The sequence below is a fragment of the Pristis pectinata genome, chromosome 4 (genome assembly GCF_009764475.1).
Source record: "Pristis pectinata isolate sPriPec2 chromosome 4, sPriPec2.1.pri, whole genome shotgun sequence".
NCBI classification, from domain to species: Eukaryota; Metazoa; Chordata; class Chondrichthyes; order Rhinopristiformes; family Pristidae; genus Pristis; species Pristis pectinata.
The window spans coordinates 64,538,754-64,557,895 of NC_067408.1; the positions used below are offsets into that span (position 1 = coordinate 64,538,754).

The 19,142-nt window shown below is 41.5% G+C and overlaps 1 protein-coding gene across 2 annotated transcripts in view; it reads right to left on the reverse strand.

The window, feature by feature from the left end:
- Window positions 1-756: 756 nt before the first annotated feature.
- The window catches only part of nufip1 (nuclear FMR1 interacting protein 1), a 30,106-nt gene continuing 11,720 nt past the window's right edge, over window positions 757-19,142 (reverse strand). For both annotated transcript variants that reach the window (XM_052014987.1, XM_052014988.1), the window contains exons 4-10: window positions 15,226-15,288; window positions 14,978-15,054; window positions 9,522-9,614; window positions 6,075-6,322; window positions 3,687-3,827; window positions 2,207-2,439; window positions 757-1,318 (exon numbers count right to left, since the gene is read on the reverse strand). In XM_052014987.1, the coding sequence (XP_051870947.1) occupies window positions 929-1,318; window positions 2,207-2,439; window positions 3,687-3,827; window positions 6,075-6,322; window positions 9,522-9,614; window positions 14,978-15,054; window positions 15,226-15,288 (1,245 nt within the window). In that variant the 3' untranslated portion in view covers window positions 757-928. The remainder of the gene's footprint in view (window positions 1,319-2,206; window positions 2,440-3,686; window positions 3,828-6,074; window positions 6,323-9,521; window positions 9,615-14,977; window positions 15,055-15,225; window positions 15,289-19,142) is intronic.

The following is a 19,142-nucleotide window of genomic DNA, read 5'->3' on the forward strand; positions in this document are numbered from 1 at the left end:
AGACTGACAAAAACAAACAAAAGGTAAGGGATGGGATGGTGGGATGTTGGAGGCAAGAATATAGCAGAATTCCAATAATCCAGCAACCAATTGTTTGGAAATCCTGATGGTTTGACATCTGCTTGCTTATTAGTCCAGAAAGTGAGCTGGGGTTCGGAGTGCAGCCAGGGTGTTCAACTGGAGCCAGGGTTGGGGTCCTGAACACCAGACATCAGGAATATGGATAGGTTTGTGGCAGGAGCCAGGGATTGGAGTGCTTACATGTTTGCCGCTCACTTTAATCTCACCAGGTTCACTGGAAATTTTATTACACCACTGTGTAGTATGCAACAAGATGAAGTTTGGGCATTTGAGAATTGGATTATTAAATAAATAAATAAATATCAGGCATTCAAATAATTAAAAAAAAATCAGTCTTTCCCTCTGCCCCAAACTCTAAACTGGTTAATCACTCTGCAAGCAACCACGAGATGGAACTTGATGAAAGTCACAAAAATCTCAGCCACTCCATTCAAGTTTCTGACTTGCAAAATCATTTTGCAGAACAATCATCAAAAATAGAGGATTGGAAATCACTTTGAAAGGAAAGAAAGAGAAGAATTAGAAATGCAAGTCCTCACAAAAATCAGTAAATAACATGAAGTACTCAAAAACTGAAATAGTAACCTAAATCACCAGTAAATACTTGCAATACTCATTCCGTGTTTATACTCTGTACATTTAAAACTCAGCAAATAACAGCTCAACATGCCTGGAAACTTTGTAACAAGAATTTAAGCAGTTTCATTTATTACGAGTAAATAAATTCTATTCTCTCCATTTAAAACAAAGAAAATGCTGCAGACCCGCCAACATTTACACAAATTCAGCATAATTTCACCAATAGTCTTTGCCTTGTTGCCACGCTAAATGTTTGCATTTTCTTTGATCATCTTTCTTCACGCATGGTTTCAGGGGTTTCCCAAATTTCATCATCTACTACAGGCAATGTAGCTAGGTGTGCTTCAGGCAGCTCTGCTGTAGATGCCAATGTTGAATTTCCAGGTGATAAAAAAGGACCTTGGACCATCCCTTCAGCTTTAGAGCTCTCAGCAGTATGCATCTCATGTCCAGGTGCATGTACCTCAAGTCCAGACACAGTGTTACATTCTACAGCTCTGTTTGTACATGGTTCCCCTTCACATGAAGTCATTGACAACGCTGGCCTCACACTCACCCTATTTACTTTTGGTTCAAGACCCCAGAACCTGTTTTGTATAATGTATCGAATACACTGCAGGATTACGTTTCTTTCGTGGCGAATGTCTCTGGCCAACAACTGTAACACAAGAAACAGAGGATCATTAAAAGGTAGCATTCTACCTTGAAGTTTCTTTTGAGATGCCTTACAAGAAATCAAACCCGATAAAAGATTCAGGAAACATTTAGGATTAAGTCTATCATCTCTGGTTTTCTCTTTGAATCCAGTTCACGTTAAATCACGAGCTTTTGAATTCCCCCTTTGAAATATTTATAGCTAACTATGAATATTATGTCATGAATGGGAGGAGAGAGAAAACACCACACTTTTGCCACTAATGCATCAACTATGAAGCAACACACAGTGCAGAGTAAAGCCCATTTGTTCCTCTCCCAATTACCAAGAGATAGCACAGTTTTAAGAGAGCAGTTCTGGATTTCCACACCCATATCTGAATGCACTAACAGAAAGAGCAACTGTGCTAACTTTTGCTACAAATGTCTTAACCTCTCCTCAATTCAAGGGTTCAGTTGCCAACTCCAACTAATATGCATTCCAACTTACTGACCTTCCTTAAACAGCAAACAAAGTAACCAAGGTAATAATAAACCAACAGTTCAATGAATGGCAAGGAGACAAAAGATGATGAACTTTGATCCTGGTCTTTTCCACAATGGCTGACCTGGCAGCAGTAGTGAGATAGCAACTTGCCAATGGGTAGGAGTGGGAAGAAATGTTAGGCACACAAGAGGAAGAGAATGTGGAAAGGAGAATTAGCTAAAAGACCAAGTAATATTTTGGAGCTTTTTCAGTATTTATAGATAGTCTCCATGCTTCTCATTTAATCTCTTGCTCTAGCAAGCAATTCAGCAAACACTTAGAAAATGGAGCACAAACAACGTGGAGCTGAAACACAACTATAGCATATCACAAAGTGGTACTAAGGAAACAAAGAAAGGCTCTCACCATTTCAAGCAGAGTTGGCCGACGTGGTAATCTCTGCGGGCAAGATCGTTTATCTCGCGCACTGCGATCTCTTCCTCTACCCTTACCCTTGGGTTTGAAATGACTGCACAATCTGGAATCCACAATGCTGCTGTCACATCCTTTCGTTTCCTGCTCATTTGTAGTTTTTGGTGCCGATCCCAGTAACACGTTGTTTTCTTCTACAGCTTTTACAGCTGTCCGGAGGGGTATTTCTAATGGAAATATTAGAAATGTTGACATTGTTCTGCTCTAATCAAATGATTACTACAGCACAACAAGTTAGACAATTGTAATGTCATAGAGAGTCAGATCAACAGCATGTGAACAGGCCCTATGGCCCACTGAGTCTCTGCAGACCATCAAGCATCCACTTACACTATTCCCATTTTAATCTCTCTGTATTGCCATTAACTACCCCCCAAATTCTGCCACTCATTTACACTAGTGGCAATTTACAATGGCCACTTAACCTAACAACCCGTACATCTCTGGGATGCTAGAGGAAACCAACAAAGCTACAGGGAGAACTTGTAAATTCCACCCCAATAGCACCAGCACCAGATTTAACCTGGGCTGTTAGAAATGCAGGGCAGAAGCTCTATTAGCTGTGCCACTATTGACTGCAATTGCTGCTAATTATCTTCCACCTGCACACAAGTTCTAAATGTTGTGTTCTGATGGTGCAAAGAATAAATTTTAATTTTATTGCCATCTTAAATTGAGTATATATGAAGTTTTCACTTTAAATGAGAAGTCAGAAAGGAATGCAAGTAGATCAATGGACATTAATATTGCACTGACAACCCTGGAGAGATTCAAGTATCCACTGTAGGTTTTAATTAGAGCTATTTTGGCACCGATCTCAGATTTCTCTCTTCATATTCTGCCAAGCAGCCTTCAGTGAGGTTTTTGCTACCCTTATGCTGATCATAATGTTGCACTAGTTATGAAATCCCAATAATTATCAGGCACAGAGCTTCAATTCACACTTTGGACAGGAATCAAATAACAAGACGCAATGGCAAACAATTCTATGTAGGCAGATCCAGCTTCATTGTAACAACTTGACCATGTATAGTTCATGAAGACAAAATGTGAATCTCAGAGGAAACTACACAAGGTCAAGAGATGTCCAGCTGAAATGTGATTTACATTGGTCAAAGAACTATTAAAATAATAGTTTTAGGACAAAACACAAATAATAACACTGAGACAACAGTCAGACACTCATCAGCCTAGCAAGGAAACAAATTTAGGCCACAGAGGAGAAAGAACATTTAATCTAGTTTAACACTGTGATGATAGAGAAAGGATTCTACAGAAAATTTGTGAAACCTACACAGTTCCACCTACTCCTAAATCTCCCAATTTAACATAATGTAATGATAGATCTAAAAAAAACCATTAAGGCTGGAATTTTCCTCAATAAGAAATAAAGTTGCCATTTCTTCGGTTTTACCCTCTGGCTCCTGGTCACTTTGACTGTCTGATGAGCTGCTGTAATTAGCCATCAGTGCGCTCAGGCCTGACGTTATCTGGGTTGGCACAATGACTATTTCTGCTTGTTCAGCTTCAGCTCGGCTCTCGTCCTTGTCAGACTCTGCAAGGCAAAACACAAAAAAAACTTTTCAGCTCTTTCAAGTTTCAGTCAAAATCCATCACCCAACAGACAGTTTTCCCAGCAGGGGGCTACACAAACTGGCAGCCAGAGAACTGCATAATTAATTCAGTCAGCCTGGCAATGAGCTCTTCACTAACACAAGGACAGCCCTCAATGGACTGGATGTTTTTTTCTTCTCACATGCATCCTTTCAGTTCAAAAATGACACTGTTAGTCCCCATTCAGTGGGATATGGCAGGATTTTCTGGAATGCTTTCCCCACCCCCTTCAAGCACCAACAAGTCAGCTGCCTAAAAGGGAGATAAAACAAATGGGGGAACTCCAGATTTGATTGGTGGCCCATTGGGAGGTTAATCATCTTGGACACTTTCAGAGTGGCAGCTCCCATATTTATACTATGCATCCAGGGCTCCTATATGTACCCACTGAAGTACATAGATAAAAGGATTGACTCAGCTATAGTCCTTATGTTCCCACCATGTTACTATTGGTTAGCAGAGCAGGGGCACGAATTTGGAAGGGTACTAGGGAGAGGTAATAAAAGGCAACAGTGAAATCAGCATGCCAATGACAGAAAGAAATGAGAGAATAAGACCAGTGCTGCATGATCAGATGCAATTGCTTTAACATCAAATTGGGCTGCAAATCCACTCTTAATCGATCAAAATACATGAGCAATTGGGTTAATAACAATGACTTGCAACAATCCTATCTAACTGATAACCTTGGGCAGTAGCTGAAAAAACATACTGAAACTGACCTAACTTGATAAGTAGGCTGCCCAGAAGCAAATCACATGGAAAAACTGGTCTATGCCCAAGTTTATCTTCCACACAAGACCCCTCCTATCTATCACACCATCAATGGAAACACAAACAAAAGGCACTATAAATGCTGAAAGAAAAAAAACTGTTTGAATTATGCAACAGGTCAATCTATAGCCATATAGAGGAAAGGACAGAGGCTGCAGTCTTCATCTGGAGGTATGTTAAAACATACAGCACCCATAGTATTAACTTGCTTATTTCTTTGGAGAGTCATTGTAAATAGTGTACTTGATACATGAAAGGCTGAACATTCAATCCTATAGGTGCAAATAATAGGAATGTTATTTTTAAATACATTATATGACCACCTGAGTGCAACAGCTTGCATTTTAAAAGCAAACCAAAAATTGTAGAGACATCAAATTTAACTACAAAGCCCTGTAGTCCCCGGTCATGGGAAAGAGTTTAATTAATCATCCACTGTTCATGTTTTCAGGACATCTGATAATGCTTCAGTTCTTTAGTTCCAAAAGTAATTTGATTATGGATAGCAAACACATCAAAGAAACCAGCAACGTTCAGTAAGCAGCAAATGAAATTAATGACAAGCCAATCTGGTGGTCAGGAATGAACACTTTCTTCACCTCAGACCCATGTATTTCAATGCTCGTGGCCTGCCTCCCATCCTTCAGGGTTAGTAACCTTCATCCTGGCCTACGTTCACTGCTTGTATCCTATTCCATACCAGGTTCTATTTACTAATCAACCTTTACTCATTAGTTTACATTACACTGCTTTTCAAAATAAAAACTTTTCCCTTCTGGTAGAATTTACATGCTCAGTCTTTGTGGAGTTTACATTCTGTTGCAAATGAAGACAGAGAAGTTCATGTGCTTCATAACAGTTCCCATTATGACCACATACACAGAGAAGTCCCTTATTGCTTATTTATTCTTCTTCCCACAGTGGCAACTTACTTCAGCTATTGCAAGTTCCACTAGTTCTTTGCAATAATGCTAAATTACATTTGCAGCTGCGATTTGAAACCAAGCCCCTGGAGTGACAACCATCAGTGTTCCATGTGGTTAATGATTTTACTGAGGCACCTTTGTAAATACATAGTCGAGTGCTAAAATCAGCTAGGCCAACAATAGCAACTTTGAAGGTCAGAGAGAGAAAATACAGAAACCTCAGCCGAGGTAGTGAGGAGCTCTATGTCCTGGGCAATATTTATCCTTCAAACAGCAGCCAGCAAAAAAAAATAGTTTGAAAATTCTTGCAGCTGATTTTGGGGAATTTTCTGTGCTTATATTGATTGCAGTGCTTTCTATAATAACCAAAAATAATTTACTGGCTATAAAGTCCTTGGGATGTCCTGGGGTTACAAAAGGTGCTGCATAATGTATTTCACCCCCCTTCCCTATGCAGAAAGTTTTGCATAATCATGGTCGATACACACCTGCATCATTTTGTGCCAGTATGCCTAGAGGGTCCACATCTTTTTCACAAGCTGTGTTTTGTTCCTTGTTTTCCAGTTGCTTACTGTTTGTCCCATTGGTTTGCATGGAACCAGTCTCCTCCATTGCATTTTGTCCTTCCTGTTCAAAGTGTGTTCCACCAAAGTGGCCCCCATTTCTGTCTTTAAACCTTCCACAGAAATTTCTTTTGCTCCCGTTGTGAGACCTTTTCCACCTTCCCTTCATTTTGCTGCAAAACAGGAGTAGCTAAAAGTCAGCTTTACTGCACTGTAACCAATAAATAAAGCAAAAATAAAAAGCACAAATCAAGCAAGTACATCAAACTTAAACACCTACTATCATTCTATAGACATGATTGAATGGGAAGAACACAAGTCCATAAGATGCTGGAACAGAATCTCAATTCTAAAGGAACATCCCTTTTTTCGGAGGCTGTGCCGTCAGATCCTAGACTTTCCTACATCCTCTCCTTGTGCATTCTATCCAGTCCTTTCAGTATTCCGTAGGTTTCGATGAGATTCCACCCACTCTCTTCCCCCTCCCCTCCCCCCCCATCCTTCTGAACTCCATCAAATGCAGGCCCAGAGCTATCAAATGTTTCTCATTTCTGGGATCATTCTTGTGAACATTTTCTGGACCCTCTCCAGGGCCAGCACATCTTTCTTTTGATATAGATTCCAAAATTGCTCACAATATTCCACATGCAGCCTGACCAACACCTTACAAAGCCCCAGCGGTACAACCATGCTTTTAGATTTGAGTCCTCTCGCAATGAATGCTAACATTGCATTTGCCTTCCTTACTACCAACTCAACCTGCAAGTTAACCTTGAGGGAATCCTGAATTAGAACTCCCAAGTCCCCTTGCACCTCCACTTTCTGAATTATCTCCCCATTTAGAGAATATCTACACCTTTATTCTTCCTACCAAAGTGCAAAACCTTGCACTTCCCTATGCTGTATTCCATCTGCCACTTTTTTGCCCACTCTCCTAACCTGTCCACAGACCCTATGCCTCCACAGCACTACCTGTCCCTCCACCCATCTTTGTCTCATCTGCAAACTTGGCCACTTTGCCTTCAGTTCCTTCATCCAGATCATTAATGAATAAAGTGAAATGTTGTGCTCCCAATACTGCCCCAGGAGAACTGGTCACTAGCAGCCATCCTGAAAAGGACTCCTTTATCCCCACTCTCTGACTTCTCTGGAGGAGACTGTAATTAAAAGGCTGACTCGAGTAAAGGTAATTTGTGAACCTGCTTCTCTACTATATAGATACCAAGAACTACCTGCAAGAGAACTTAGTGCAACACTTCATGTACACAGTAAAACACTGATAATCCACTGTCTGATTGCAGAGGTCCTCATGGTTCAGTATATGGCTTGCCAAACAATGTTTCCCACAATTCCTTTACACTTAATAAGTCCACTGGAAAATGTATTATACTGCTCTGTAACAGTGAAAAAAGTGAATTATCAGAATAACATCCAATTCCCTAGGGTGCTGGATTATCAGGGTTTTACTATACAATGGCTTCTCTCAGTTGCCAAGAACATATTTATTAAAAACCAGCTCCTGCACCGTCTTGGAATACTCTTCTATCCATGAAGTGCAAGATTTTATTATGAATACAACCACCCTATGAATAAACATCAATGTTCCTTCAAAGCTTTTATGTCAAAAATCTTAGAGATTCCTACCTAACAGCACCATGACAGCAATTTTTCCAGGTGGACTGCAATGGTGCCCGCTGCAGAGACCCACTCACCTCCTACATCCCACGGGTAATTAGGGATGGGAAATAAATGCTTGCAAGGGGCACAGCCAAAGAAGAGAAAAGCTGAAATATGCACCTACTTAATTAAAATATGTTACTCAACCTGGCTGTATCTTTGTTTGAACTCAACAGCCAAAATCTGTGGACATGTGCTGTGATACAACATACAGTACTGCAATAACCAATAGCAACTGGATCCTTGACTTCCTGACCAACAAACCGCAATCAGCAAGGATAGTTAGCAACACCTACACCATGATTATCTTCAACACTGGTGCTCCACAAGATTGGTCCTCAGCCCCCTACTTTACTCCCTATACACTCACGATTGTGTGGCCAGATTCTGCTCCAACTCCATCTACAAGTTTGCAGATGACACCACCGTAGTGGGCTGAATCTCAAATAACAACAAGTCAGAGTACAGGAAGGAGATAGAGAGCCTAGTGGCATGGTGTCAAGACAACAACCTTTCTCTTACACGTCAGCAAAACAAAAGGCCTGGTCATGGACTTCAGGAAGTGGAGGCAGTGCACATGCTCCTGTTTACATCAACGGTGTCAAGGTTGAGAGGGTTGAGAGCTTCAAGTTCCTTGGAGTGAACATCACCAATAGTCTGTCTTGGTACATCCACGCAGATGCCACAGGCAAGAAAGCTCACTAGCATGCTGAGGAAGTAGAGGTGCTGAAGTAATTTGTCATGTCCCCTTTGAAAACATCCTATCCAGATGCATCACTGCTTGGTATGGCAACTGCTCTGCCCAAGACCACAAGAAACTGCAGAGAGTTGTGGACACAGCTCAGCACATCACAGAAATCAGCCTCCCCTCCATGGACTGTCCACACTTCTTGCTGCCTCAGAAAGCAGCCAACATAATCAAAGACCCCACCCACCATAGACATTCTCTCTTCTCCCCCTCCACACCACTCACCCCTCGCAACAATCAGGCAGAAGATACAGTCTGAAAGCACATACTACCTGCTCAAGGACAGTTTCTATCATTGTTATAAGACTATTGACCGGTCCCCTAGTGTGATAAGATAGACTCTTGACCTCACAGTCTACCTCGTTATGGCCTTTCACTTGTCTGCCTGCACTCTCTCTGTAATCTGCAACACTTTATCCTGCATTCTGTTTTGTTTTCCCTTGTACTAACTCAATACACTGTTGTAACAAAATGATCTGTATGGATGGCAGGCAAAACAAAGTTTTTCAATGTACTTTGGTACATGTGACAATAATAAACCAATTTACCAATTTAAGTACAGAAGGAGGAAATACTTGAGGGGCTTCAGAATTAAGAGCAACAAAAATGTAACTTCAACATTTCAGTTTAATTCTACTTGACCCTCTGGGAAAGTGTTGTGGAACACAACAGCTGGAGTAGAGCTGTTAATGAGTAGGATGGGGTTTAATCAGGCAAGGTTCAAACTTCTGACCATTTGGAAGTCCTTGCTTGGCATTGTGAGAAAGTTCAGGATTAATGTGACGGCCTCTTTGGCCTAAAAGCATGGCTACATTCACTACCAATGCTCATGTCAGCAGCCATTTGTGCAACTGCCCACCCACTCCCTCAATCTCCAGGAGGAAATGGTTTTTCCATAATACCCACGAGACTCAAGGAGAGGAAGGAAAACCAGACAAGACACTTACCCAAACTGCTGTGTTTGCAACACCTCTCCTCGTTCTTCCTTTTCTTGACTTGCTTTCATCTTCCTTGCTACATTTGCCAAAGTTGGAAAGTTCCTGAGTGATAAAAAGAAAATACCATTCAACAGTCTTTCAAACCATTCCACTAAAATGACATTGAGGTGGACTAAATATTTAAAAGCAGTTAATGCAAGAAAACTTGTTCGATTAGACTTCTGAGAAGACCCGAGCATGAAGCAGGAACCACACCAGATCAACAAAGTATCACGTCTTCCTTCCATTGCCAAAATACTCATGGTCTTACATTAGCTGATACCACCAGTAATTAAACCAGGAAAACTTCAGGCAGAAATTTATCAGCTGGTCACAACGATCCAAAATGAGTGCAATCCATCACTACAATATTTCACCTACAGCTCAGTTGGCAAGAACCCTTGTTTCCATGGAAGGTGGTTGCTGGCTCAAGCTTCATTTCATTTGAGCACAATATCTAGTTCACGACTACAGACCATCCCCAGGTTATGAATGACCAACCTACAGATGCCAGTACATACAAACGAACCCCCATAATATTATCAAATTCAGAAGCCTGACATCCATACAAACGTTCGTTCTTACAAACGGCAAAACTAGTTTCCCCCTCTCTCCAATTTCAGTAAATGTGCTTTTGATTCCATTCATTACAATGTTGTGAAGGTATGGTTACTATATCAAGTGAATTGTGTGTATTTTCCACTTGTGGACAAAATGACTTACGTACGTCCATAAAAACAGAACCCGCTTATTATTGGGGACGGCCTGTACAGTGCAATGCTGAGGGTAGGTTACACTGTGGAAGATCCCACTTCTCAAATGAGCCATTAAGCCAAGGGCTTTTCTTAACTCTCTCACACATTTTGGATAATATCTACACTTCAATCTCAAAGAAGAACATTTCTGCATAATAACATTTGGTAGATCAAAAGATACCTCCCATGCCGATGGAGAATTGACTGCTGAGACAATAATTAGCCACATTGCCTTTGTCATGATTTTTGTGGACAGAACAAGCTTGGGGAATTTTACATATCTTACTGTTCATTTACAGGATGTAAATGTTGCAGGCAAGGCAACATTTATTGTCCATCCCCAACTGCCTTGAGAAAGTGGTTATGAGCTACCTTCCGAAGCTGGTGCTGGTGTTAGTACTCCCACAATGTTGTTCCGTAGCAAGTTCTTAGATTCTGACAGAGTAATGGTGAAGGGACAGTGATATATTGCTAAATGATGTACTGCAACTTTGAGTGGCACTTGCAAGTAGTGGTTTGCCCAGGTACCCATTGCTCTAATCCTCATTGGTAGTAGAGTTGGCAGGTTTGGGAGGTGCTGTTACAGTAGTTTAAGTAACCAAAGTGCATTTTGTAGATCGTACGGAGTGTGGCCATGGCTCACCAATTCTACTGTTTTGTAATCTTCCCAGGCTGACACTCCCCCACTCCCTCCCCCCCCCCGCCCAAATAGAGTACACCAGGTTAGCTTGTATCTAAAGTAACACAAACAAGTGATTTTTTTAAAATAAAGTGAACAGATTGGAAAAAAGGAAAGATTCCACTTTTGATCATGGTACTGACTCTGGCTATAAACTGTAAATGTAACCATCCAGAGAAAACACTCATTTTTCAGTATAATATCCTTTTCACTACCTGAATCTATGCTATTTAAATTAAAAGAATGAACTCCAGAGTAAGATATTAGAGCCTGTGTTTTTATCCCTAATACAACTCAAAATAAAGTGGAGGAATTAGACAGCAAGGGGGAAGAGAAAAGACAACAATTAGAATTCCATACACAGTAAACAAAGTGAAAAGTGAGAGAACAAGAGATGTTGCCCGATCACCTGAGTGTTCTCAGTATTCTGTTGCATACATGCAGAACACGGAGCTTAGCGTGGCACAGGATCATGCTGGTATCCAATGTGAATGATTCAGAAACAGATCGTGTTTCAGAATAAATCAGGCCTCCAAATAGTATAACATTAGTTCCACAGCTTTTGTAGCCACAATGCATGCAAAAGAGCAAAACTCATTCATATAAAAAAGATACGTTGCATGCTAATAGACTGGCAACTGATCACACTAACTAAATTCATGTGAAGAGATGGTCATGTGCAAAAGGGCTTGGAACAATTCAGAAAGAAATATATTCCTCTGTACTAGAGTGACAATATAAAAGGTGGTAATTTGTTCCATTATGCCCCTTTCAGCAAAAGCCCTTCAAATGTAGATGTTAAGTCCAAATTTTATTCCAGTCCCTCTTTACACCTTTACTTTTTAAATGTTTCCTTACTTTTAAATGACAGTTTGTTCTTCTGCTTTAAATGCCACTTTTGGCAAAGCATCCCCCATTCTAATTATTCCCTTAAAATAATCCTTCCAAGTTCAATCACAGCCCACTCCCATTCTACCTTCCAGCCTATAGGGACATATTATCCACCAAAAGAGTGTGTTTGTAATCTTGCACAGTCGATTCGCTCACCAGGTTCTGGTTTGATGCTGAAAATGAATTGGAATGATCATATACACACAATGAGGTTACAAGAGCAGGTCAGAGGCTAACTCACCTAATTCTTCAAAGCCCGTCTACCATCTACAAGGTTCGAGTCAGGAGTGTGATGGAATACTCTCCACTAGCCTGAATGAGTGCAGGTTCAGCAACACTCAAGAAGCTCAACACCATACACAGCAGCCCACATGATAGGCACCCCATCGACAACCATTCATTCATTCCACCACTGACAGACAATAGCAGTAGTTTGTACCATCTACAAGATTCACTGCAGCAACTCACCAAGACTTCTTAGACAGTACCTTCCAAACCCACAACCTCTACCAGCTAGAAGGACAAGGGCAGAAAAAGCATGAAAGCTGCCCCCCAAGCCACACATCATCCTGGCTTGGAAATATATTGCCATTCCTTCACCATCGCTGGGTAAAAATTATGGAAGTCTCTCCCTAACAGCATCGTTAACACCCACACCTCAAGGACTACAGTGGTTCAAGGCGGCAGCTCACTACCACCTTCTAAGGGGCAATTAGGGATGGTCAATTAAATGCTGGCTCAATATGCAAGGGCCACATCTATTGAATGAATAAGGTCAGGGGAACATCTTCTGGAGAATGGGATGCATACCACTCCGCTTGACTAAAGTTGTCCCAATCAGTCTTCACATAGTTTGTGGTATTAGGTAATTTTTCAAGAGGAAGCAACATAACAAAACACTACACAACAAGCCTGGACGTCACCAGGAATTACATTGTCAGAAGATCTCACACCATTTGACAAATACTGGTCCCTGTCAAGTATGCAAACTAATTGATAATTTCTATTTACAAATAACTTTTGAGGAAACTGTTTGCTGATGTACATTCCAAGAGCTTTCCAGAAATGCTTTTGTGAATTCAAGTGATCAACTAGAGACCCAAGCTTGACACTTATAGAATCATAGAACAGTACAGCACAACATAGGCCCTTTGGCCCACAATGTTGTGCCGACCTTTAAACCTCGCCTAAGACTATCTAACCCCTTGCTCCCACATATCCCTCTATTTTAAATTCCTCCATATGCTTATCTAGTAATTTCTTGAACTTGACCAATGTACCTGCCTCCACCACCACCCCAGGCAGCACATTCCATGCCCCAATCGCTCTCTGGGTAAAAAACCTCCCTTAACATGGCCCTGGCCAAAAGAAATAATTAATATTTATAATATACCCTTCATTACTTCAGGATATTGGAAAGTGTTTTACAATCAGTTATGGGCATCTGAAGTGTGCACATTGTAGTATGCAGGGAGACTACAAGGTGTTACAACAAATTGGTGGATTACCAATTGGACCGTTTGTCATGCACATTAATGATTTGGATATGAATGTAGGAACTTTGTTCATGGTTACAGAGAGAGTTACGCAGTTTAGTTCAATTAAAGTCATATAGCACAGAAATAGACCCATTGGCTCACCATCTCCATGGCAACCATTGTATTTATCTATACTAGTCCCAGTTACCCACATTTGGTGAGTGTCCTTCTATGCCTTTGCAAGTCAGGTGGTCACGTAGATTTACACAGCTTTTTATTCCCTTATCCAGAATTGCTGCGTTTTTTTTGGAAAAAAAAGAGAGATCTGCAATTTTAGGCAACTCACAAGCCCTCTCAAGTACTGGTTAGGTATCAAAACAAATCGATAACCATGCTGGCTAAAAACAAGCAGCTAAACATAAATTGAGTGCAAAAGCCTGCAGCATGTGAAGAACAGATGCAGAGACATGACTGTTTGTAGCAGTTATGCCTCTGAACCCTGAGGTCAGGGCTTAACCCCAACTCCACATCTTAAGATATACTAACCCTTCAGTGGTACATGGCCAGAAATGTTAACCCAGAGTAACCGCTGACCTGTCTAACTGCACTCAAGATTACAGGCAACTATTCAAACTGGACACATTCTCCAGGCAGCCCAGCCAATGTTCTTTCCTCATTCAAAACCACATAAGCAGGCTAGCCAGTTACTTAGTTTTTGTGGGATCTTGGTGTACTCAAATGTGATGCCACGTTTTTTCATTCATGCTATGAAAACAACTTCACTTCAAAACCTCCTTACAGTTCACAAAGTCCTTTTGATGCATTCTCCCAAACTGTACTGCTTTTCAAGAAAGATCTGCATTTGGAGATCCACATGCCCTCACAAATACTGGTGTTTTGGACATGTAACCATGTCATACAAGAGTACAAACAGTTACAGAATCTAATTATGGATCTGCCTTTAGCGCAGTGCAAGTAGCAAACTGCGAGCTTGACTGGCGAAGATGACACCAGGCATTTTTGCCAATGGATACCTTTTGGACTGTCACACAATGATGCACCACGTTAGCCCATCACGTTCTCTCTGCACCTCATCTGAGGTGGGTTGTCTCAAGGCACTGGGAATACAGGAAAATACCAGAAGCTCAATTCAATACTTTGATAAAGCCTGGCCCTATTTGGATCAGAGTGCACAGAGATAAGTGGGCACAGAACCTATTCTTTTATCAGCCCAGCTCCATTTACTGCCCTTCCAAATTTTATCCTCTTTCATCAACATTACAGATACCCTTCCTTGCACAATGCTTCTCCTGCCTACATTTGTGTTTTAATACTCAAGTCTCCTGCCCAAGTCCACACCCCCACCCCCCCCAAACAATCTCAGAACAGTAATTCTTCACCCATCCTACCCACCTCAGTCTTCTCAATGTTTTTCTAAAGCACAAGCTCAACGTCACATAAACACTACTTTCTTGCCTGATCTGAAAACAGGCCCAGGTCTGTTCTATTCCTTCAAATGTTTATTTAGAAAACCCAGTCTACCACTGAGAATGAAGCCGTAGTAGGTTCCCCGCAACCCTGAAGGATAAACAATACAACATAATCATGGCAAATAAAGCTCACCTTTTTCTCTCCTCACGCCACTTGGCAATTTCCTCTGGAGTATCCAGTTTAATGCTTCTTGCTTCTGGCCCATGTGCCTGTCAACAAGAAAAGAGCAAACAACGTGCACAGTAATTTTGGCATAATATCCATCTCCTCTCGTAATGAGAGATGTAACAGATGGGAAAGAGCTAAATTTAGTGCAATAAGCTATTTGGTCCATTGTAATTCTACACAAAACACAACGTTAGATCAAGTAAAACACTTACATTTCTCCAATGAATCTGAACCAGCTTCTCATGGGCATTGAAACTGCAACCCTTAACTTTGCACTGACAGAAACAGAAAGAAAAAAAAATCAGATTAATGACATATTATACCAGTTCAAAGTTGCATCTTCAGTTACCACATGGCCAAAACCAAATTGCTTTCCTTTTCATTTAAGGAATTGATATCTACTGATCTCTTCCTTTTTAATTTGTTTGTTGTTGTCAAGGTAACCTTTGAACAAAATATTGTTAAAATTTTCAATATGCTCCTAGTGATGAAACACTTGGCTCAATATCAAAATGCATAGAAATTGTCTGTTCATATATAGTAAATTTCCTCTACACATGTTGATCTTGCTGTAATTAGTAAACAAAAGAAACTCTCTCAGACAGTAAACAGTAAAAAAACACTCCAGTTCAACACATACCTTATTAGGAACATGTGGGGGAGGGGAGGAAGGAAGAAACATATTCCGCATTTAACCAATTTCTAGAAATCACCACCTCAAATTGGGGCTTTCAAAAAGGCAATTGGATGGACACTAGAGAAAAAGAACAATTTTCTGGGGAAATCAGCAGGGAAACAACAAAAAAGAAAGAGCCAGGATGGACTTGGTGACAGAATGACCCGTGCTGTAATGATTCAATGCTTCTATTCTACAATGCAAAACGGAGCTCACTCACTGTTGGTCAACTCACTTGGAATAGAAAAATGCCCCACCGGAAACAAACAGCACATTAACTAAAGTTGATGATTAAAAAGAGTGCTTTAAGCACAAGCAGATGTTGAGCAACTACACCTCTCTTGCCATCCAACCCCACCTCTCTCTCTGCATCCGTCTCCCCGTCTCTCTCCACATCCACCGCGCCCCCTCTCCCCATATCCATCAGCCCCCTCTCCATTCACCCCCATCCCTCCTCTCTATATATCCCCCGTGTCTCTCCTTCTCTCTAGATACTCCCTCTCTCTATATACATCCCCCCATCTCTCTCTCTCTCTATACATCCTCTCTCCCCTCCCACCCCCCCCCCCCCCTCCCCCCCATGTGTCTCTCTAACAGAGCAAGACTAAAATTATGGCTTGGAATTTGATGAGCAAATCTGAGAGGCCATAGGTATTCAGTATTATCAATGGAGAAAATCTAACAGGAACCTCCGCAGATACAGTTGAGTGTGAAAAACCAGTTATGCTCTCAGTGGTTCCCTGTTCCTCCAAAAGGAATGCTCAAGCTCCTCAGTTATAGAACAGTACAGCACAGAAACAGGCCCTACAACCCATGATGATTTATGTATTTTCCATAACTCAGGATGTCCTGAGGGGCTTCACTGCCAGCAAAGAATAATTGGCTATGCTTCAAAAGTTATATTGGGAAATGCATTCATCAGTTTGTGAATAGTAATAAATACAAACAGCAATGTAAAATATCCAGGTAATAAAGCTATTCTTGGCATAGAATAAGCAAAAAAACCCAGAAATGTTACACTTTATCAAGGGAGGTGCAACTCGGTAACACCTCAAGTAATTAAAGAAAGTAGTTGCTTGCGAGTAGATTCTCATTCCCTCAGTTTGTTATTTAAAATTCTCTACTTTTTTTTGTTTAAAAATTTGAAAACGCTGCTTTATCTATCTTATTATCACATAGTTCTATTTTACATGCTATGGAAATATTTCTGGAGTTAAAATGTGTACTTTAAAAAAATTCTTGGCTTGTTTTTTGAAAAAGTTTTAGTCTAATTAGGTGCTTGGAGGATATCAGGAATCCCATAGGATCACAGCTGTCAGAAAAACAGTGTTGGGAGAGATAAAACCCTCATTACAGAGTGTTAAATCTTTGGGACAGCTTTCTTCTAAGCACTATGGGACTGCCTTAGACAGCAAGATCCAGACCAATGTTTGAATAAACCAGGAGATTTGCAGTCTGCTGAGGGCTAGATCTATGACGTTCAAGACCGGAGATCCAGAACCCTACAAGAAGTCCAGGTACGACCTATGGAAGGCCACGGTGAGAGCAAAAAGGCAATTCCGTGGGAAGTTCAAGACACAAATCAGATGAACGACAGCTGTGGCAGGGTTTGCATGTCATTACTTCCTATAAGGTGAAACCTACCAGCATAACTGGCAGTGATGCTTCATTCCCTGATGAGTTCAATGCCTTTTATGTGTGCTTTGAAAGGGAGAATAACACTACACATGTGAATCCCCACAGCATCTGGTGACCCTATGATCTCCATCTCAGAGGCTGACGTCAGAACATCCTTCAAGAGGGTGAACCCTCACAAGGCATCAGGCCCCGACAGTGTACCTGGCAGGGTACTGAAAATCTGTGCCAACCAACTGACTGGAGTGTTCAAGGACATCTTCAACCTCTCACTGCTGTAGTCAGAGGTTCCCACCTGCTTCAGAAGGGCATCAGTCATACTGGTGCCCAAGAGCATTGTGAGCTACCTCATCAACTATTGCCCGGTAGCACCCACATCTACTGTAATGAAGTGCTTCAAGAGGTTGGTCATGGCTGGAATTAACTCCTGCCTGAGCACAGACCTGGACCCGCTGCAATTTGCCTATCGCCACAACAGCTCTACAGTGGACGCAACCTCACTGGCTCCCCACTCGACTTTGGAGCACCTAGACAACAGCAAAACATACGTCAGGCTGCTGTTTATCAACTACAGCTCGGCATTCCCCTCAGTAGTGATCAACAAGCTTTAAAACCTAGGCCTCTGTACCTCCCTCTGCAAGTGGATCTTTGACTTCCTTATTGGGAGACCACAATCAGTGCAGATTGGTGGTAACATCTCCTCCTCACTGACAATCAACAAAGATGCACCTCAAGGATGCCTGCTTAGCCCACTGCTCTACTCCCATGACTGCGTGGCTAGGCACAGCTCAAACACCATCTATAAATTCGCTGACGACACCACTGTTGTTGGCAGAATCTCAGATGGCAATAAGCGGTACAGGAGTGAGAAAGATTGGCTGGTTGAGTGGTGTCGCAACAACCTCGCACACAATGTCAGCAAGACCAAGGAATTGATTGTGGACTTCAGGAAGGGGAACTTGGGAGAACACACAGCAGTCTGCATTGAGGGGTCAGCGGTGGAAAGGGTGAGCAGCTTCAAGTTCCTGGGTGTCAACATCTCAGAGGATCTATCTGGGCCCAACACACTGATGCAATCACGAAGGAGGCACACCAGCAGCTTTGCTTCATTAGGAGTTTGAGGAGATTTGGTATGTCACCAAAGACTCTTGCAAATTTCTACAGATGTATGGTGGAGAGCATTCTGATAGGTTGTATCACACTGCCTGGTATGGAGGTTCCAATGTGCAGGATCGAAAGAAGCTACAGAGGGTTGTAGACACAGCCAGCTCCATCACGGACACAACCCTGCCTGCCATCAAGGATATCTTCCAGGGATGGTGCCTCAAGAAGGCAGCATCCATCACCAAGGACTCTCACCATCTGGGTGATGCCCTCTTCACATTACTACCATCGGGGAGGAGGTACAGGAGCCTGAAGACCCACACTCAACGATTCAGGAACAGCTTCTTCTCCTCCACCATCAGAGTTCTGAATGGTCCACAAACACTACCTTATTATTCCTCTTTTGCACCATTTATTTATTTTTGTAACTTATGGTAATTTTCAAGCCTTGCACTTTACTGCCGCCGCAAAAAAAATTTCACGACATGTCAGTGATAATAAACCTGATTCTGAAGTATCAGAAAAAGTACCAACATGAAATTTAGCTCACGTCTGCACTCAAGTTACCAAGTGCAGCAGAGTAGTAGTACTGTTCCGTCTGTCTGTGTAAAGAGAAACAAAAATTGCTATCTTGAAATGTTAAAAAAGACCTGTTGAAAATATTGCATGTTTGTTGTATTAATCCCATTTTACTGAACTGAATTAATAAGTCTG